General features: G+C 38.1%; 1 protein-coding gene across 2 annotated transcripts in view; it reads left to right on the top strand.

The window, feature by feature from the left end:
* TMEM135 (transmembrane protein 135) overlaps positions 1-22,041 on the top strand; it is a 170,660-nt gene that overhangs the window by 135,235 nt on the left and 13,384 nt on the right. For both annotated transcript variants that reach the window (XM_032679423.1, XM_032679424.1), the window contains 3 exons: positions 16,166-16,207; positions 17,914-18,060; positions 20,176-20,245. In XM_032679423.1, the coding sequence (XP_032535314.1) occupies positions 16,166-16,207; positions 17,914-18,060; positions 20,176-20,245 (259 nt within the window). The remainder of the gene's footprint in view (positions 1-16,165; positions 16,208-17,913; positions 18,061-20,175; positions 20,246-22,041) is intronic.

Below are 22,041 nucleotides of genomic sequence, written 5' to 3'. Positions count from 1 at the left end.
TACACAGAGTTCTTACCAGCTAAATATGAAAGTAATTAAACTTACAAAGTTTTGGGCTACCTTAAAGGTTTTTAAATTACATCAATTTTGATTATTGTATTTTCATTTGAAAAGAGCATGTGTGATTCACCAAATTACTATGTACACACTGGCTAGGTAACTTAAAACTGTAACAAATAATTACAAGGATTTAACAGAATGGGATAAACCTCTTTATCCCCCTTGGCATGAGTGACTTGGGAGCAAAAGGTTGCGACCTATAGGGTCAAGAATACTGTGTCGAGTGTTTGAGGGTAGTAGATTATCAGGCAATCCTATTCATGCTCTGCTTTTCTATTGAAACTGTCCTGATGCTCTGCAATTAGTAGACACCAGTTACTAGGGATGTTAATGTTCCTTCTGGGCTTTGTTTGTTTTGTTGTTTGTACAGAGTACTGATTAGGGCTTTTGAGTGTGGAATTCACTTGCAAGTGATTTATTTTGTATCTCTAGGAAGGGTTCCAGCTGTTTGGGGAATTTTTTTTTTCCTGGTAAGTCTTAGTTTCAAATAGCAGCCAGAATAGCAAACTGAGAAGTTGCGACCAGTTCTTTTTGTTAAATATTTCTTTGTAGAATGAGAGAATTTAATTTTCTACTTATCATTGACTTTATTTCTATTTTTATTATCCTCCTCAAAAATAATTTCTAATATGTTACTCTTTTAAGCATTAAATGAAATGTTCATGATGGATTTATAAGAACCTATTGAATAAAGTTAGAAGTGAGGATGTCACTACATCTGTGTATTCTAGGAAACCCGTGGGATGCTTTACAAAAGAATGTGCCCTTGCTTAGCTTCTCATGCAGAAATTAAACCCCTATTGATACATGGAAACAGACTTCTATTCATATGTTCCATATGATTTGTAGCATCCTAATCCTTGCCATGAATCCTTTCCTTATTCTCAGCATCATAGACTGAAAACATCAATTCAAGACATGGCTTCTTCACATTTTTTTTTGAAAACGTCAGCTCTTGGTTGAATACGATTCCAATCGTCTCTTTTCACAAGTGCTGGGGGTTTCCTAAACCCTGTTGAAGAGTAGTTTATTTTCAGTTATTTAAAAACTTGTCTTCTGTGAGTATATATGTAAAATTTACCATGAATATGCACATTCGTATAATTACCTAATTTCATAAACTTTTAATTTCTTTAACTAGTAATTGCATTTTTTACCTTCAATTATCAGTGTACTTTGGGTGAAACATGTAAAACTCTACTGGTTTTAAACAACGTTGTGTGCTAGTAACCAGTGGAAACTAATGAATAAAATTACTTTAGTAAGTAATTGGTAGATTGAAAGACCATGCAGCTGGTTCGCATACTTAATAATAACCTACCTGACTTAGGTGTAATTTTTTTGACTTGTGATTACCATACTAACATAAAACTTTCGCTGTAGTTCCTTGCTGAATTACAAATAAAATTTTGAAACCATAATAATCTTTTCCGCAGTTGGCCTCTGTGTGAATTACATTTTGTAACTTTATTATAAACACTTAAAATGGTATAGGTCCAGGAATTACAATCTGCTATATGAAATTTGGAATACTATTTACATAACATTGATGAGTATATGAAAGTGGTAAAAGACCGCCAAGAACATGCCAGTAGAACTTGGATTCGTCCCCACCTAATGGCTGCAAATTAAAAATTAAGCAGCCTTGTGTAATCATGGCTTTTCGATGTCCAGAGCAGTCCGTGAATCAGCATCAGGTGCAGTTAGAAAAAAAGGCACATTTTGGCTTGGGGAGAGATAGATGGAGGAATGTAATCCCCTAAAGAAAACAGTCCAAACATCCTGGATTTACTCTAAACTGAACTATTTCACTGGAAAACTGTCAGAGCTGAAGGAAGGTTCGTGGTGCAAATCCTTTGTCCACTGATTTTTTTTCTTTCCTGTTAAAATGTGTAGTATTAGCAGGTCAAGTGGGCCAGAGGTTTCCTTTGCATATTACACTCTTTATTCAGTTTGCCTTATTTAGTTTGGTGCTTCTGATGGAATTAAAGGGACATGTCACAGGCAATTCCTGTTTGTTTAAAGCCTTGTAAAGGGAACTCCTCTCAGAAGCAAGACAGAGACATGTCTCCTGAAGCACTCTTGGCAACAAAACTTGCAGGAAAAGGAGAGAAAGCATGGCCAGCTTAACGAGATGAGTACATGCATGACCCATGTCTTCTTACGGAGTCCTTGATCTATCAGTCACAGTTGACATAATTTCTTTTGAAATGTTGACTTTGAAAAAAGTCCCTGGCACAGAGCAGCAGAACAGTTAATTTCTGTTGGCTGCACGTTTTTATCAAACACAAAAGTAGTGGCAGATGTGCTTTCTGGCCCTTATACAGCTGTCTCAGAGTGCGTTCCACAGCCAAGCCAGTTGTGTCGCTTCTCCAGTTGTGTATTGTGTTCATGGGGATTTATTTACCTGGCTGTGCCTCTTCCATTGGCCCATAGCTAAGAGGCACTGGACAACACCTTTACTTTTTCTTCATGAAGTTAAGCTCTGAAACTGATCTTTACTTTTGGATAACAAGCACAATCTAACACCTTCTGTTCCCAGGCCTGCTGGGTTTGTTTGCCACACCATTTTATGTGACTTAATATTTTTAGTGACTTATTTCAAGTGTTTTGAACTTGTTGGCTAAATTTAAAAGGAGGGCAAGATGAATTTTATGGTTGCATTTGTGACTTGAATATTAAAAGTGAAAGAAAATCCTGATAAGAAACAGGTGAATTTAAAGTTAATTTATTTTTTCTTGTTTAGTATTTTTTTGAGCGTTTTCTCAGCTGAAGGAACCAAGGACTGGCCAAGTGCTGATCCCATCTAGATCCTCATTCACTGCAGTGATACTTCTGTGTTATTAGGACAAAGAAACTTTCAGAACAGCTCTGGAGGATTTCCACTTTTCCTTACCTCCTTAAAAGGTTCTGTAGTTGGTTTAAGTTTTGCTTATGGAAGGACATTTTAGTTAAATGTTGGCTAAATTTTTGAACCTTTTAATACAGAATAAAAGGACTCAAAGTCACGAGAGATTATCTGATTTTCCTTCCATTCATGTCAAATATCTGACTCACTTTTTCTTTAAAATCTCCAGTAATGGAGAGTCCATGACATCTTAAATAACCTAATCTTATTCCTAGACATTTTTAGGACAAGATTTTTAGAGTGTCTAATTGAATATATTGTGATACAGTTTTGGTTTATTACTTCTTCTCCCATCCACAAACACAAGGAAAACAGATTTTACTTTTCCCTTTACTTTGTAGCAAACTTCAGTAGTGAAGACTTATCACATCCTTCCAGATTTTTCCCCCTTGTCTCCCTCTACCCTGTTCCCCTCTGTGATGCACAAGATGGTTTATTTCAGCTGACAAAACTTGATAAAAGTGATAAAGCAAGACAGTCAATTTAGTGTTTTGCAGGTTGTAGCCTTTCTTCTGCATCTCAAAGCAGCTTTTGCTTTTTGACCCTTCTCAGTTCTTATCCTGTACTTGTGTAATTTATTGTTTCTACATGCATATAATGCACATACGGTTGATGAATAGCATCCTGTTTTTTTTCTGAGCCAATCTCTTCCATTTCATAGAATCAGAGAATCACAAAATGGTTTGGTTGGAAGGAAAGTTAAATATCATTTTGTTCCAACCCCCCTGCCATGGACAGGGACACCTTCCACTAGATCAGGCTGCTCATCCAACCTGGCCTTGAACACTTCCAGCGATGGGCCATCCATGGCTTCTCTGGGCAACCTGTGACTGTCTCACCACCTTCACAGTAAACAATTTCTTCCTAATATCTAATCTAAATGAACTCTCTTTTAGTTTAGTCATTCCCCCCTGTCCTATCAAATGTCCTTCTAAAATGTCCCTTTCTGGCTGTCTTGTAGCCACCTTAGGTAATAGGTCTCCCTGGAGCTTTCTCTTCTCAAGAAGTCCTTGTAGAAGTCTTCATAGTCCTTGTAGCCCTTTTCTCCTTGGTATTATGTGCAAATGTAGTAGGCACACACTTTTTTCTCTGTCACCACTCTCACTACTGAAATTAGTAAGTAACAGACATCCAGTATTGGTCCCTGTGGAGTACCACTTAGTATGTCCTTCCAGTTTTTCAGGAAGCCGTTGACAACTGCTCTCTCACTACTCTTGTCTAATCTCTTTTGTATTCATTCTAGGTATCCTCCATGAGATTATGTTTCCCTGATTGTTTTTAAAAGAAAACGTCTCACGCTGTAGCTCCAAAGCCTGAATTAAGTCAATAGCATATGATGCATACTGTTTTGCATCTCTAGTCACAATAGGCTACCCAGTGTTAAAACGGTGGCTTTTTTTATGAGTGCGTGTTGATTGTTAGTCATGTCCTTGTGATTGTCTTCCAGGTGCTTACAGTGTCTGTTTACATACAGTGGTTTCTCACAGTCAGCACCTTCCTGTTTAGTAAGCCAGTTGAATTGCGGTTTTGTCTAATTCCTCCTTTCCCAGACAGGACGATAGTTATTGTTTAACACTGTTTTTTCTAAAAATAACTAAACATCCCAAAGTTATGTTAGATTTCTGACTACTGAAGTCACATGGGTGGCTCACAATCAGTCTGTAACTGGCTTTCTCTGGATATGAGATGACTTGCTACCAGGAAGATGAAGATTATGCTGCATACTTTATAGTTGATAAAAGCAGATGTGAGTACATCACAAGTATGCTATTAGTTATATTATTGCCCGTGCTTATCCTAAGGCTGAATAGGATCTTTTGTTTTTCCAAAATAGCAATGGTTAGGCCTTATCTATTATAAAAAACCAACTTTCTATGATTTTCCAATAGTAAGTTAATTTTGAGTGAACAGATCTTTGATGGAGACATGAGCATTCATTGTCATTGACTTGTTAGGGTCTCCAGAAGCTTTTTATCTGTTGTGAGATATCAGCACATACACACTGGATTTTCCTGATTTCCTTGTTTCAATTCATGTGTTCATGCTCTGTGTCTTGGAGATACTAGAAATGGTTCTGTAAAAATTAGGTAAAGAAAGTTGATAATTTCCTGGAACCTAGTCAACCCAAGAACTGAGGCACTGTGATGGAGTGTGGACGTGGTGGCACTCTCTCTGTGGCGATAGGAATTGGCAAGGCTTTGATATTATCTTGTAGCTGTAAATGCCCGTGGTGTATTTAAAGAGTGAAATAATTGTGTGGGGGGGTTTATTGATCTCTCAAATGATATGAACATTAGTTAACTTCCCAGCATAATTTTTTTGAAGATTGTTTTCATGAAGCCCATGTTCTTGGTTAAATTAGTTAATTGCGGAAAGTATTCCATGTAACGTAATTAATTTTGGTTTTCTTCATATTTTTGAGGAGATTCTTGGTATGGAGTTAATTTTTTCTTAAAAGTTGTTTGTTGTAAAAAATCAAAATTGGAAACAATACAGATGTTCAGAAGCCACATTTATGTGATTATTGGAACAAGAAAGGACCAGAAGTCCATCACAGAAGTGACACTTCCACCCACCAACTGTGACTTGTAGGCTTGGCTTTGTGTCAGGTCACTCCAGGTTTCATGACCAGTCTCTCAAGTTGGTCTTTTGGTTATTTTTTGGTTTTTTTTCGATGATGCAACTTTCTATTTCAAATGCTGCAGCTGGATGTGCAGCACTAAAAATATGATCTAATTGACCAGTACTGTAGTAATTTAAAATAAAACTGTGTTAGAGTAAACTGTAGTCCCTTGCTACAGTATATGCCAGCAAGGGAGTTACTCAGGAGTAAATTTCTGTGGTAGCACTGAAATTTGGGTTTCAAAATAGTGTTTTCTTGAGGCTGTGCACAAATACTCTATTCACTCTGCGGTTCTTCCAGCGCAGTTTCAAGATTTTAAAGTCTTTTCAAGACTTCCTATGATACTTATGAACATCAGAGGCACACACTACAGTGTCATGAAGGAGATCTGGGTGTAAATTCCAGAGCAGAAGGTGAATCTGCCTAGGGCAGTCATCATCACAAAGAAATACAAGTTGAATTTCAACAAACTTTGCAACATTTGCTTTTAGTTTGGGTGTAGCAACCTGCTGGTGTTGTCCTTATGCTTATGTCTCAATACTTGTAACTGTCATGGTGAGTTTGGCACCATTCTGCATTATATACAATTAAGATTATTTCTGAATAACAAAATGAGGATCTCACTTCAAGTCAATGCATTACAAATAACTCCCTGATCTTCACTCTGTATTCTAGCTCAGCAATGACCAGGACACATTCAGAACGATTGCTAATTTCTTTACAATATTTTTATAGCTTTTCATTTTGTTATAAATTTATTCTGATCATGTATTTTGTTAAATGTCAGATATAAGGTTAATAAAATATAAAAATATAGATGGATTGTCTCCTCTTAATCACATTTTCCCCAAGTTGAAACGAAGCAAACAGCCAAACATTTCCCTCAAATCCAATTATGGGATCATTTGGAAAATCAAATGTATCAATTTCTCTTGAATGCTTGAAATAATCAGTCAATCTATGAGAGAGGTTTAGGCCACTGAAATTTTGAATTACCTGCAAATAGCATGAAATATGTTTACAGAAAATGGTTCCACCAAGCTCAGACTTTTATTTTTTTCTTTTTTTGAGTTGCAGAGAGCCAGTAGAAAAAAACCAGAGGAGAATTTGGCAGTCGATAAATTTAGCACAGGTCCCTGTGTCAGATAGAATCACTGCAGGTGCAACCATTATTTAATAATGAGCCAAATCCGATGTGTATTTAAGATTATTTGTTTTTTAATCTCGTAACAGTGCATCCTTTTAGTGAGTGACTCATTGTTCTAACAGCAATGAAACGACATCAGTGCAGTCCCGACTGCAGAGGTGGACGTGGGTTTGTACATGCATCAAGGTACATTTCTCTGTGTACTTGTGGCCCTAGAGACAATTTGACTTCCCATCTTCATGTCTCCAGGGGTTTTTTTCCATTTCCTATTTTTGTTCTGTGCCCAGTTTGGAGAGAGTGTTTGGGGTTTGCTGTAGCAGAAAGTTACTGTTTTATGATAAAATACTTGTGAGAAAAAGGTTAAAATTTGGTAGTGGAAAAATGACATCACTTTTCAAAATTCAACAAACCAGTTGAACTAAGCAGATAAATCCTAAACTTCATTATTTAGTCACCTCTTTTAATTACTTGGAGGACTGTTTCCAGCTCTGGAGTCCTCAGCTCAGGAAAGACACGGACCTGTTGGAGCAGGTCCAGAGCAGGCCACGAAGATGATCACGGGGCTGGAGCATCTGTCCTGTGGTGGGTGACAGGCTGAGAGACTTAGAGTTGTTCAGCCTGGAGAATAGGAGGCTCCGGGAAACATTATAGCACTTTCCAGTACTTAAAGAGGGCTTATAAGAAAGATAAGAACAGAATTTTTAATAGGACCTGTAGTGACAGGACAAGGGTTAATGGTTTTAAACTAAAAGGGTTGATTCAGAATGGATATAAGAAAGAAATTTTTTGTGATGCGGGTGGTCAGGCACCGGCACAAATTTCCCAGAGAGGTGGTAGATGTCCCATTCCTGGAAACATTCAAGACCAGGCTGGGCAGGGCTCTGAGCAACCTGATCTAGTGGAAGGTGTCCTTGCCCATGGCAGGGAAATTGGACTAGATGACCTTTAAAGGTCCCTTCCATCCCAAACTGTTTCTATGTTGGTTTCTTCTATTAGCTTTGTGAAGCAGGACTTTGATTAAGGATTTTGAGACGGGAGCATGGCCACCTCAGTGATTCAGTTGCTGCTCCTGAGCCCACAGTGCAACATTGTTGGTACACAAAGAAATGGAAGGGCTGCATCCAGCTAAAATAACAAAAAATATTTTTTGTTGTTTTTTGAGAACTTTAAAGAGAAATTCCACTTACTCAAAATGCAGTTGCTTGCACATTTCAGGAAGTGCTAATCTCTAAAGAAATAAGAGCACTGTAAGTAGTGGAATAATTAACATTACTAGAAATCTAACTCCATATTTGACAATGACACAGAAAACTTGATTAACATTCAGATGAGAAGTGTTGATTGATAGCAGCTTTGGTTTACAACTCTGAATCCAGTATTGTAATTTAACTTCAGTATAAACAGCTATCTTTTCAATTGTGGTGTCACATTCTTGACAGAATTGCAGAATTTTTCTTCTAAAATGTAATTCCCTGGATTTACATGAAAGCTTAATGGGACCATAGTTCAATGTTGATTACACTGTTTGTCATCTCCATGCACCCTTTCTTTCCAAGTGTTGTAAATGATGCATTCAACATATGTTGAGAAAAACATGATGTACATCCTCTACAGTGCTACTCTGATCCTTCTCCTTGAATGTTGTCCTTACTTGCTCTTTCTTTGTTCATTTACTTTTTTTACAATATGGTTTTATATTCGCTGCATGTACTGGGTGCAAAACCACCGCCTTTTCAAAAGGTCATTTTATACTTCAAGCACAAGTAAAAGAAATGCCATGGATACATTCTTTCATGTTTTATTTAAACACACAAAAGTTAAACTATCTGATTTGGAAATACAAGCAATGAGAATTCAATTTCATTGAATTTTGATCCCAGTTTCATTTGCTAGAATCAAATTTAAAAGTTGAAAATATAATTTTTATAAACTACAGCTCTTCTGACTTCAATTATTTTTAATATGATTTCTGACATGTTTCCCAAAACCTGTGTGTGTTCCGTGGGGTACAAGATAAGATTTTTTTGTTTATAATTGCTTCTCATAATTTTTTTCATAGTTCTATCTTGAATAGGTAAGACCTGTGTGTAAAGACAGAAAGAAAATAAATGCTTAATCCAGAAAAGGGGAAATTCAAAGTAGAGAGAATCTGGGTATAAATAATTTTTTCCCTTAAATTTGCCTCTGGATTTTATCTGCACAGGTCACAAGTTGTGCCTCGTGATTCTATTGAGTCTTGGAGGAGGCAGCTTTTGGGGTGGTGGTGTGTTCTCTGCCTGTAGCTGTAGCTGGTTCTCCTGGAGTTATGTGGTCCAACATGGTGGGGCCTCCTTTCTGACCCTTGGAGGGAGGTGGCTTTTCCGTCAGTTTTTCCATCCCAGTCTTGTCAAAGTCAAGGAAGAGGATAGTTATTCCTGGTCCTGCATCATCTGGGAAAAATTGGAATATGGACACATAGCGTGAAGGAAGGCATTAGGTTTTATATTGGGGGAAATGTTAAAGTTAACAGCAACTGGTGCATGGAACAGACTATTTTTACTCTCAGCATTTCCAGCTCTCTTGATATGATGATTTTTCAGTGTCTTTAAGAGATATTTCTATCTGGATGGATGGGCTGTAGCATACTATGAAATACGGATATAGTTTTTGGGTTATCTTTCTGACATATGCAAGTTTTAATGTCTTTAATATGACACAAATAAAGGTGATTAGTTGAAATGGATGTTATTACAAAAGAGAAAGCAAAATAATCTTGTTGAATCCATGTTAGAGCAACCTGGCCATCAGGTGTCCCTGCCCATGGCAGGGAAGTTGGAACTAGATGATTTTAAAGGTCCCTTTCAATCCAAACTATTCTGTGATTCTGTGATTTGTTTTGGCTAGGGTAGGGTTAATTTTCTTTCTAGTAGCTAGTAGTGCTTTGTTTTGGATTTAGGATTAAAACAGTGTTGATAGTTCAGGGATGTTTTTGTTGTTGCTGAGCAGTGGTTACATAGCATCAAGGCCTTTTCTGCTTCTCACCCCACCCCACCAGTGGGGAGGCTGGGTGTGCACAAGGAGTTGTGTGGCGACACAACTGGGACAGCTTCCCAAAGGGATGTTCTATACCATAAGGCATCGTGCTCAGTAGATAGACTGAAGGGGAAAGCTGAGCAGGGACCGCTGCCCAGGAACTGGTTGGGCATTGGTCAGTTGGTGCGTTGATCATTACTTGTTTTATATATTCTAACCTATTATTATTTATAGTTATTGTTATTTCTTTCCTTTCCTGCCCTATTAAACTGTCTTTATCTCAACCCATGAATTTTACTTTCTCTTCCAATTCTCTCCCCCATCCCACTGTGGGGGAGTGAGTGAGCAGCTGTGTGGTATGTAGCTGCCTACCAGGTTAAACCACACCATCATCTATAAAGGAAGCTTCCTGTGTTTTGATCTCTTGTGCCTCGTGTAGATTTAGAAAGGAATCTCCTTTGTGTTTAGGTTCTACTCAACAGTGAAAGGAATCTCCTTTGTGTTTAGGTTCTACTCAGCAGTGGGTTTGATCCAGAGGAATTGCATCTAAATGCCTCTCTGTTTCCAAGTAGGGTGCTGCAATTTTAGATTTCATGCACTTTATTTCTGATACAAAAATATATAATCAGAGTAGTTTTTCTTTTTAAGATAATGTGAAAGTCACGAGTAGTTTCTGAATTCAGAAGACTCTTTTATAACCATATCTACTGAGATATTTGGGATCCAGTTTCCCACAGATTTATCTAAATTAGGACCAAAATATCTTTCTGCAGCCTTGTCATAAACCACTGACAGCTCGATGGATTTGGGTACTGTAATTAGCACAATAATCAAATTGTTCTTTGGTCACTGAGAAGAATCTAGATACTCTTCAGATAGTTGGAAAGTTCACCACAACTAAATAATGACAAGTTAAAATAGATTTTTTTAGCCTGTGCAATCATAATTTTTAGAAATCAGATTTTCTGCTTGAAAATGTGTGTTCTTGCACTGGGAATAATATTAGCAGTACGCATTTCTGAACAACCTTTGCTTTTGGTTTCCTTTGTCTTACGAGATTTTACTGGATTAACTCTTATTTTATATCCAGAAGTATTAAATACTTCATTTTAAAGTAATATTTTTCACATAGTTACAACATTGAGGAAGGTCTAGGTGGTTTGGAACTGTTCTTGGATCTCAGAGCCTTTTGGAACACTAGTATTTCCAAAATGTGATTTTATGTTGCAGTCATCATATAAACAAATTAGTCTCAAAACAGCTTAGAACTGAGCTTGAACTAATTCTTTAATTTCTCTGATTCAGAATGATTGTGTGTCTGATTCTTGAATTTCTTTATAATCCTGTTTTTCACTGGTGCTTGCTCCACATTTTCAATCTTGTAGCCACAACCCACTTGATTAGAGTAGTGGGCAGTGTCAGACCATGAGGAGGTATGGAGAAAGTATTGATTAATTATTTTTTAAGAAAAAGAAATGAGCTTTTGAGAATAACATTTAAAAGACAAGTGGGGGGAAATATGAAAGAGGACCTTGACTTGCAGGAAGAAAGGGCAAAAGAGAACATGGAAAAAGTAGGGAAATGGTTGCAAAAGGTGTCTCAGAAAAATGGCATCTGTTGCTGTTGACTGTTAACACCGGGGAGAGGATGAGGAATGAATCATTTCAGACCATGGAGTCCAACTGAAAAGCAGCCTCTCTGAGGGTCTCTCCTCTAGAGATCAGCACAGATCACAAAGTAGTGTAGATAGCCTTTAATTCCTAAAAGCAAGGATTTAATAGGGTGTAGCAAGGGTGTAGCTCACATGCCCAGACACAGTCACGTTTCATCAATATGATCCTCCCTTCTCCATAAAACAAGACACCTTAACTCGGAAATGTCCCCCTGACCACTTTTTACAGGCAGATGTTCTTGTGGCAATATGCCAACACATGTCCTGTGCTTGCAGTGTTTCCTTCTCATGTGGCCATAATGAGAGCTCTGCATGTAGGAGTTTCTAATTTACTCTTACCCTGAAGGATAACATAAGCAATATGTTGCGGATGTTGTTAAACATGGCATGTTGTTACTCCTGTAGGCTGCTTTCTCCCTACAGATTCCATGGGTGAAAATTGGCTTGTTCCCTCAGAAGGTTTCTTGTGCAGTGTATATCAATAGGTCAGAGAGAAAAGCTTCAGAAGAGCTATGACAAGGCATACTAATTAAAAAAACCAAAACATAATTGCTGGCATCCAGCATTACAGTTCAGTGTGGGAAATTCTCCTTCCCATAGGATGGAGGGAGAGTAGAGTAAACACATGTACAGCACCTCTTTACATACACAAACGTAAATAATTGGAGTTAGTTCGTGTCTTGTTAGAAGTATAATTTGTATCAAGTCTTGGCTCTATTCCACTTTTGCTGTTTTCTTTATGAAAAAATAAATGTGTGTGGTCGTAAGTTAAATTTATCTTATAAATATGCATGATTAAAATCGACCCTATTTGCTCATGTGCCAGAATTGTCCCAGCAGGGGAATTTTTAAGAATCAAAATTTATTGCCTTGGCTCCTTGATTCTTCTGCTCCTTTGGCTCCAACCAGGGCTCTGGCCAAACACAAGCTGGAACAGAACAGAGCATTTCTGCTGTGTGATCAGGTACACAGCACCCAGCAGGGACAGCTGGCAAAAGTCACTGGTGCTGTTGGCTTTGTACCAGGGACAAATTCCCCATTGATGGGAAAATGTAACCAAATTATACACCATTTAAATTATTGCTTGCTGGGCAAAAAACGGTGTTGCCCTCCCGCAGCTTGGGGTTTGGTCCCTGGGACATCCAGGGTGGTGGGAAACATAGAATGGTAGCATGGTTTCATTTTGAAGGAACCTTAAAGATCATCTAGTTCCAACCCCTCTGCCATGGGGTTCCTTGGCACTAGACCAGGTTGCTGAAAGCCCTATCCAACCTGGCCTTGAACACTTCCAGGGATGGGGCATCCACAGCTTCTCTAAGCAACCTGTGCCAGTGCCTCACCACCCTCACAGTGAAGAATTGTTTCCAAATACCTAATCTAAACCTACCCTCTTTCAATGTAAAGTCATTCCCCATTATCCCATCACTCCATGCCCTTGTAGAAGGGTGAGCTACACTGAGTTTCTCTGATGGCATAGAACTCACCCGTTACCTCAGACCTTCCAAGTTGAATAATACCCTAAAAACAAGCTTATAATTCACTGTTTAGATTTTTCCTGTCCCAGGGGTGTCTGCAGTGCTGGACACATGTAACGCATTGTACTGGGCTCATTTGCAGCTTGAATGGCTCATGCAGGTCAGCAGCAGAGTGCAGGCTTTTTCACCCCTTGAGCAATGAAGCATTGAGCAAAAGTTATTATAACCAATTAGTGGTGGCATTATTATTACCAATTAGTGGCTGTATGAAGCAAATCATTAGTCTTAGTTCAGTTATTAGCAGCCAGGTGTTCATGAAATGTGGCATGTGCAGCCAACATTGTGCCTCAGCGGTTGCCGTCGAGGCCAGTCACTAAATCTGTGATGCCTCTCTGCATGGGGGGTTGTCACCCCCCTGCCCACCCCCCCTGCATTGTGTTTGGAGTCAGTGTGTAGGGTTTTCTTGATCACTGCTCTGTTGTCTACCTAGTGAGTGAATAAATAAGGCCATTTCAATCTCTAGACCACTATTCTGAAACCTTAATAAGTCATGATGTAAAGCCAAAAATTAGATTTCCAGTTTTGTTGTTGATTGCTGCTTCATTTGTAAGAGCGAAATGACCATGCCAGAGCAGGAGAGTTACATTAGAAAATTATTTTTGATTGAAAGTATTATTTTTCTAGGATGCCTGTTTATAAAACCCTTAATAAGCAATATTTCCACACACCCATTAGTTTTGTACGATGACTTTCCAGAAGACAGTTTAGACAGCAAGGAGCATTAATTGAATTCTATTTAAGAGCTTAAATTACACTTTTATACTGTGTTAAAATTAAAAAAAATAAGAAAGTGCGGAAAAATTATAATTGTATCTTTAGCATTAATTCCGTATTGAACTACGTATTTAATTTTGGCTTATTTTGCAGGGATTTTCATAGCTGTAGCTCTAGAAATGTATAGAAAACTAATAAGTAAAGTAAGCATAGCTAATAAAATTCCAATACACTGAATACTTATTGCACAGAGTTGACTGTAATCATGTAATTAGAATAGGCATTAGAAATATTTTTTTTCTTGGAGAAAAAAAGTGGGAGGGTTAGAGTGCTATTTTCTCTTTTGATGAGTTAGATGTCTTCTGATTTTCAGTATTAGTGAGGAAAGGATTTGATGGTTTCTTTGAGGCATGTTTAAAGGAAATTAATTGTAGGATAGCATTGGTCAGGGCGCTTCAAGCACAGCTGGGCAGGGACATCTGGTGGTGCACTGAAGGAATCGATGAACGCTTACAACTGGTAGTGCAGTTGCATTGGAATGATTAAGGAAAAACATCATTATGGTCATACTGTGGTTACTTTTCTGTTTCAATATTATTGTAGAAACACTTACATGTATGTTTACATTTCAGTTTGTGTATGCTTTTAATTTACTGGAAAAGTAGGAACTAAGGCCCTATTCTTGAGCTGGCAGCTTGCAGGCATAATGTGTTGGACACCCTTAACTCAAAGGGCATTTAACCTACAGTTGGTTGTAGATCTAAAATCACTCATGAAACTGGACCGTGGTTCTGTGGATAGAGTGGGGTAGATGTTAACCCTGTGCATTTGGGCTCTCTTTGTAGTTCTGCTAGTGGTTCACTGTGCTCTCTGGGCGAAGCTGATTTTATTTTTTTCACTCCATCACTCATCAATTGTTTCAATCCATCTTTGAGTCCATCTTTGTGTAAAAGTGCTATGATAGTGTTCCAGCTTCTGTATTGTACATATGGGCAAAGAAGCATATAAAGTAAAATTATTGCATATCTTTGATTTCTCATTTCTGTGTTAATTAAAGATACGGTGAGCAATTTTATTTGTGTATGTTTACCTTGGACCCCTATTGATCATAAAAATGTGACCAGTATTTTAACTTCAGTCATTTTAAAAGAGGAACTCTTTGGGATTAATTTTCTGTTGCTATGTGTAACTGTGCCTGATACTTAGCACTGTGCACATGCTAACAAAACCAACTCCTTGGAAACATATGTGTTGAAGGTCATACCCTTGGGAAGAGTTTCCCAGGAGTGTTTAATGCTGTGACATCTTACTAGCTCCACAGCAGGTGCTCCCCTGCCAGGGCAAAGCAAGACTTTCTTCATTTGTGAACATCTTTTATCTCATTATGGTTTTCCTGCTCTTCGTGTGTATCCAACCATTGCTAGTACGTGTTGACCACTCATGGTGCCTTCTGGGAGGTGGTGTCACCTGCTCTTGGGGGTGTGTGGGCACAGTATTTCCAGGGACAACGTGGTCTCTGTAGGGTTATCTCTATCTGCTTCTGTTTACAAAGCTTTTGCGACTGCTCTTCTGTCTTCTCTTAGAGTAGGTGTGCACTTGAAATGATAATAAGTTACTAGTTTGTTATTTGTGTTTTGTATCAGGAATGCATTTTTATCATCGTGTATTCTCTATGCAATTCTATAAAAAGAAAAGGGGATAAAAGCATGAGTGTCTGCTCTTTCCTTTGCTACCAACATGGTTTTTCAGGAGGAATCTGTAGCAGCTGCAGGCTTCAGCTCCTTTCATCGTATCCTGGGCAGAAAAAAATTCAATAACCTAAATCTTTCATAGCCAATTATGGGCTCTTTATTGTGGTTATTATTCACACAAAGAATCCTGTTAGTCAGTAAGGAAGGAGATATAGATATAGATATATATATGTATATATAATTAAGCTCAGAATCAGAGCAACCACTATGTAATTGAAAAACTGGGACTTTCAGATTGAGAGTCTTTTTAAAGTAAGGAACTGCAGAGATCAGCACTTTGCAAAGTAGAACAATTTATCTCAAAGTCAGAATAACTATTCCCTGGAGCTTTTCATGAGAGAGTGGGTATTTCATTGAGATCCAACCCTCCTTTCTCTCCTTGCAATAAAATTTATATTTTGTAAAACTCCTCATGACTTCTTTTCCATAAAGCAACAGTTCTTTGTCATATTCTGTCATCACCCTCATGGTTCTGTCACCATCCTTTAAAAATTTCTCCACTTGTAGTTTGGATAAAAGAGCGAAGCACTGGCATTTGATGCTATATCCTTTGTGTCAGAGCTGTCCCAAGGCTGTGGTGGCAACTGTGAACTGAGAATAGCCACAGAGTTGTTGCAGATGTGCTGTTGTCTGTTAATGAAAAATTTGTGTTCATCCACAGCCCTTCTATGCATTATTTAATCTGTAAGACTTTGTAATGCAAGCAGCCCATTATAGAGAAAACTGTTGGTTTTATGTTTCAGATGCAAAGACGGCTTGAAAGGATTTACATACTCTGCACTGAAGTAAGTAAAGCTTCTGTGAGTCTGTAGCTTCAAGTCAAGATTTTGAGGAATCATGCATGGTGGCAGATGCATTGTAAGAAAAGAGTGTCCCTAAGAAGAAACATACTGTCGTAAAACTTTTCCAGCTTCTGGGGTATACAATATATTTTGGAGAAGACATATTCATAGAATCACTAAGGTTGGAAAAGACCTCTAAGATCATCAAGTTCAACCATTAATCCAACACTGCCAGGTCCACCACTAAACCATGTCCTCAAGTGGCACATCTACACATCTTTTAAATATCTTCAGGGACAGTGACTCCACCATTTCCTGGGCAGCCTGTTCCAATGCCTGACAATCCTTTCAGTGAAGAAATTTTTCCTAATATCCAATTTAAACCTCCCCTGGCACAGCTTGAGGCCATTTTGTCTTGTGTGCTGGCAAGAGAGGAATCCTTTTATATTTAGGACTGAGACATATGATTGCATGTTTTTAAAGGAACATTAATCTTCTGTCTTTCTAAAACTGGGATTCTGGATAACCTATATTTTCCTGGAAGCAAATGGCTGCTGTGTTTTGACCTGGAGGTTATTTGCTGCATTACAAAATGTTTAATAAATGCAACGATAGTTCTGTACTCAGCATGCAAGTAAAGCATGGATTTGTGTCATATTTCTTTGCAATATCGTCATCATGCAGTAAACCTTGTGTCTGCCATTGTGGTCCAGCCTCTCCTAGAATTTACTTTGCTATGGGACCCTCCGGTGTTAGTCACTAGTGTGTTATACAAAGTTTCCCTATCTTTGTGCCTTGCATGTTATCACCCAGACAGCCCAGTGCATGGAGAGTAGCAATCCACTGGTGAAGAAAAGAGCTGAAATCAAGCAAAAGAGATTTGCATTGTTGGTTTAGGAAATATTTTACAGAGCTTACAGCCATGGAATATGATAGAAGGTCCCAATAGTAAATTATTCAATTTATAGTCAGAAATATGGACATGAAACAATCCTGTGACAACATGCAGAGACAATGCTTTCTGAAATCACCAATTCACAGTGACATGTCAAATTACAAAGTTTTTATACCTTCGTCACCCTCAGCAAGACTACCATGGTACAGTGTAACTTGGATTATAGTGCAGAGTGCTAGGAAACATCTTGCCATTGTGTCCTGCATTGCCCTTCATACACAGTAATTCTACACCTGAGATGAACCAATATATTGACAACATCAACTTCTGAGTGAAGAAAGAAGGCTGAAGATGAAGCCAAGCAAAACCAAGTTGCTGCTCTTGGTGGGAGCAAAAACATTTTGAAGATTTTGTAAAACAGATATTTTATAAAAATATTATAGTAATTATCAACCGTTATGTAACCCTATTTTGCTGGAGATAATTGAGATATTTCATGTGCCTTTTAATGTTCTTATTTAGTGTTCTTCTTTTGTCTGAGAGATGGACTTCCTTACTAATGTTTTTGTTCCTAGTTTTAAAAAATTCCTGGCAGCAATTGTGTCCATTAGCTGAGGTTTAAATATGTGTTGGTGGACTGATCTTTTCAAAGAGGTGTGGGGTTTGGCAGCTGTATAGGATGAGTTTTTACTGACCTAGGAGTAACTTCAAGCTTTTCTTAAAGACTTTGAGACTTATACAGGACTTGATATATTTTTTTAGTTATTTAGATAATTGTTTTGTTCTGTTTTTTTTTTTTTTCTTTTTCTTTCAGGTTCATTGTAGGGAAAGAAGAAATCCCCACTCACTCTTTTTCACCCGAAGCAGCGTTTTCAAAAACAGACAGAAAAATCAAGCATTGTGAAAAACTATCACAGCCAATGAACATACTGGCTCTAACGAAAAAGCTCATGGACAAAGTGTGAGTCAAAGTAAACAAAAGAAAAACAAAACAAAATTAATCATTGTTGCATGGTGCATTTTAATGTCTTGTTACGTTGTATTTAATAATGCTTTATAATACTTTCGCTTTGCATTTAAGTGTTTTTCTATTTAGTTTTTCACTGGGTAGCTGGCAGTGGCAAATGATGAATTCCAGTGAAAGCAAAACTTACGACCTGTATGTCATAGCTATGACTTGCAATGTGCAGTTGTCTTAAGAAGGAGAGTAAATTCAGTCAATGCTGAATGCGGACTGGTGGTTGCTTTTTCTGCAGTTTTCAGCAAAACCAGTTCATGGCATGGTTCTGCTGGAGCTAGTGATGATATTAAGGAGAGAAATTACACAGCAGCAGACCTTACTGATGTCACCCTAAGTAACCGTAACATTGTCTTTTGGGGGACCTACATCCCTGTGTTGCATAAAGGAGAACTACCTAAAAATAGGATTAGGGCTGCCTCTACTGTCAGGAGATAGGAAATTGAGAAGCAAAGAGTGAGTTTAAAACTGTTTTGCACAAGGTCAGATCTAGACACCTGAAGTTAGGCAAGGTAGGTTCCCTCCCTGTCTACAGGATCCAATTTATTGTCCTTTAGTATAAGCTTAAAGAAGTGACAGCAGATAGCTTTTCATCTACCACAAGGAGTCATTCATTTATAGGGAAGATGGAGTGAAAAATGGACTAAATGTGTGTTCACACCACACTTATGAATCTTCACTTCCATTCGACCTCTTCAGGAGCAGTTTTATGACCAGTTCTCTATCTGCTGACATGCAGGAGAGAGTCTTCCAAGCACAGTGTGTCCTCAGAGTAGTGGCTTATCTTACTTGCTCAGTTGATGAACAAAAATGAAGTGACCCCCATCATACGGCAACTTCGTATGATTTGCTGTAGGTTTTAGTTGAAAAATATGAGGGAAGTCAGCAGTGGCTTTTCAGGCGTGACTGTATTAGACAACAAAAGACTTACAAGGAAGAGGCAACTCCAGCCATGTGCAGATTCTTTTAGCTGAGTTGCTTATGCCTATTTTGTCTTAAATACCTCTTTTTCAGTTTGCTGGAGATAGTTCATAGCTTTTCCACTGTTCATTAAATACAAGGATTGAGGGATTATAGGTGAAGAAGAGCATATTTTCTTTAGGGTTTTGAAATTCCCAACTCAGACATGCAAAAAACTTGCAGTTTTCAGTTCCAGTGCTCTTAAAGGTTTCTCTTCCATATGGTTCTTTTCAGTATAATTGAGTCTAAATGCCTGTAACCTGAGCACATTCTCATTACAATTTTTGCTGCATAAAGTGACCTCACAGATGATTTATGGCCATTAGACTTTATAGTACACGATTCAGAACTTCCAAGATATTTGACACAGTATATAAATTGTGTAATTTATTTTACATTAAAGCTAAAATACTTGGATATAGCAAAATACAATGTTCAGACCAGGTATGACATTACTTCTTTTAATGCTACGTAATACAGGCCTAGAAACTGTATAATCCACACATCCCAACATCCCAAGCAAGTCTCTTGTAAATGCTCAAGGTCAAATTCTCAGTCCAAAGGAGGAGCTACATAAAAATCCACATTGTAGAAGAAAGAGCCAAAAAGTGAAAGGCTTGTGATTGAGAGAAGTCTCACAGGGTATCTATGTGTGTTTCTATGTTCTGCATTGCCCTTCAGTGAACCTTACAATGGTATGAAAGATGTAAGGATGCAGGTAAGAGATGCTTGGTCACATATCCTTCTAGAACCCTGCAGGAGAGGCAAACCGGGAAGGGTCATGTCACTTCTCCTTGTTGACCACAGCAGAAAATCAGTCCTTTAATTTAGCATTTAATGTGTAGCATGGCAAGAGATTGGATCCAAATAAGTGTGCAGACACCTTTTCTTGGTATACAACTAAAGTATTGTTAGTTTTTATTGTCCTTTTATGGCATCATAAAAGTTCACAGTGCCCTTCAGTGGGGTAATGGGGAGAATGAGCTCTGGGCAAATAGCACTGTATGTATTTTTAGGCAAGAAAAATTTATGAATTCTCCTGTCTCTGATGCTGAAAACAGCTATGAGTTAATACGTGTTTCATTATGCTTTTTGCAGGTGCAAACATGGCCCGAGGCATAGATGCTGTAAACACTATGGAGATAATTGCATCTCATACTGTATTAAAGTAAGTGCAGAAAAAATTCGATTGACAAACTCTGGTAAGGACAGGGTAAAAGTCTGTAGTCAGGAAAAGCATGTGCTTAGGAAGTGAGAAAGGAGCCTGTTACTCATTCTTCTTCTATTGAAAATGTGACAAGCCTGAAAACAGATTTTCTCAATTTAGGATGAGGTGGTGATGGGGTTAAAGTTCTCTGGTCTTTCAGATTAGCTGTAGTGAATGAGTAACATAAAATGTGTGGGAAAAAATGGACTAGTAAGCAAGGCTCTTGTTTAACTATGTGATGCACTTCACGGCTGAGCCCACTTGTGACTCCCCCCTAAATAAAGCACCTGGAATGTGCTGCTGTGGCAGGTGACCCCCATTCACGTGCAGCTGCGCAGCTCTGGCACGTCACTGCCGGGCACTGGGCTCGTTCCCCCAGTCATTTATTTTAAGGGTTTGGGGTAACGAGAGATTGGTCACAGTTGCTGCACCCAGGAAGAGCTGTTTATCTCTGGTGGTATAATTCATCCTCCATTATTAATGTGATCAGCGCATTTTTTTTCAGAGAAGCACTGTGCAGAGATTTGCCTTGGCTGACATTGGTTTGGCACAGGTGGTACCACCTGCTATGCCTGTTTTAGGAGTTGGTAAGACTCCAGACAATCTCAATCACTTAATAGTTGACCTGTTTTTATATAGGGAGCAGCAAAAATGGATTTGAGTATTTTCAGATGCTTTTGACATATATTACTTTTAAAAATAACTCTTTTAAATTAAAATTTTTTATACAGTTAATGTTATCTCAGAAATGCCATGCTTAAATTTAGCATCAGAATAGATGTAGTACAACATGTATTCATGTGTGTTTACCAACATCATGATTTTTTGTTGCGTTAACACTCTTCTTATGCTGCAGTGTGTTGGCATAACATGGTGTAACATGGATATAAGTTGTGCTGGAGTTGATAGAATTTGAGATGGTGCTTAACCATTCTGCTGAATTCTGATGAGAATATTCAGTAGAACAGTCATGAATAGTTCAGGATAGTTATGTCACTTTTCTGTTGTAGGTATGACATATATTTAACAGACCCAGAAAAAAATTACAATTTTACAACCTGTCATCACTGTCTCAGTCCACTTAATGTTTCATTCATGAGCTCTTTTCTTCAAGGCATAACATCTTTGGGGACACAGACTTTCCGTTTGCTTTGTGCTTGTTCAGTACCTTGCCCAGTATGTTTGCTGTTCAGTGCCTCCTGGCCCATTTTGTCTGCCATCTCTTGAGTGCTTATGTTTGGTCAGGTCAGAATCCTCTGGGGAGCAAACATTCCTGTGCCTCCATCTGCAGGGTACTCTGTTTTCCCCATAGATATCAAATGTCTGGCCTTCAGAATCAATGTCCAAGACTGCAATGAATATTATATTCAAAACAAAGATTAAAATTAAGCAGGAGTGATTTTATGCAGATTTGATATGCTGCATGTCCAGATCTCTGCTGATGGTAGCATCTCCTGGTGTGCATCTGTTTTTTCATGGTGCTTCACTATAACTTCAGTCTGCTGCGCTTATTTACATAGTGAAAGTGCTGTCTTTCATTACTTAGGCATGTTTTACAGTAATTAATTCTTAACTACAATTAGTCCAGACTTACTTTCATAGCTTTTTATTGATATCACACAAAATCCTTATGCATCTTATGCTGCATGCTTAGCATTCAAATCTGTAAGTACTGCCATAACATTATATTATTTTACAAACACAGTTAGAGCAAACAACTAAGGATTTTTGTTAGAGTGCTCATCATGGAAGGGATA

Source organism: Chiroxiphia lanceolata, chromosome 2, assembly GCF_009829145.1.
Source record: "Chiroxiphia lanceolata isolate bChiLan1 chromosome 2, bChiLan1.pri, whole genome shotgun sequence".
Classification (NCBI taxonomy): Eukaryota; Metazoa; Chordata; class Aves; order Passeriformes; family Pipridae; genus Chiroxiphia; species Chiroxiphia lanceolata.
Note: the sequence above shows the minus strand (reverse complement) of the source record. Positions and strands in the feature narration are given on the sequence as shown.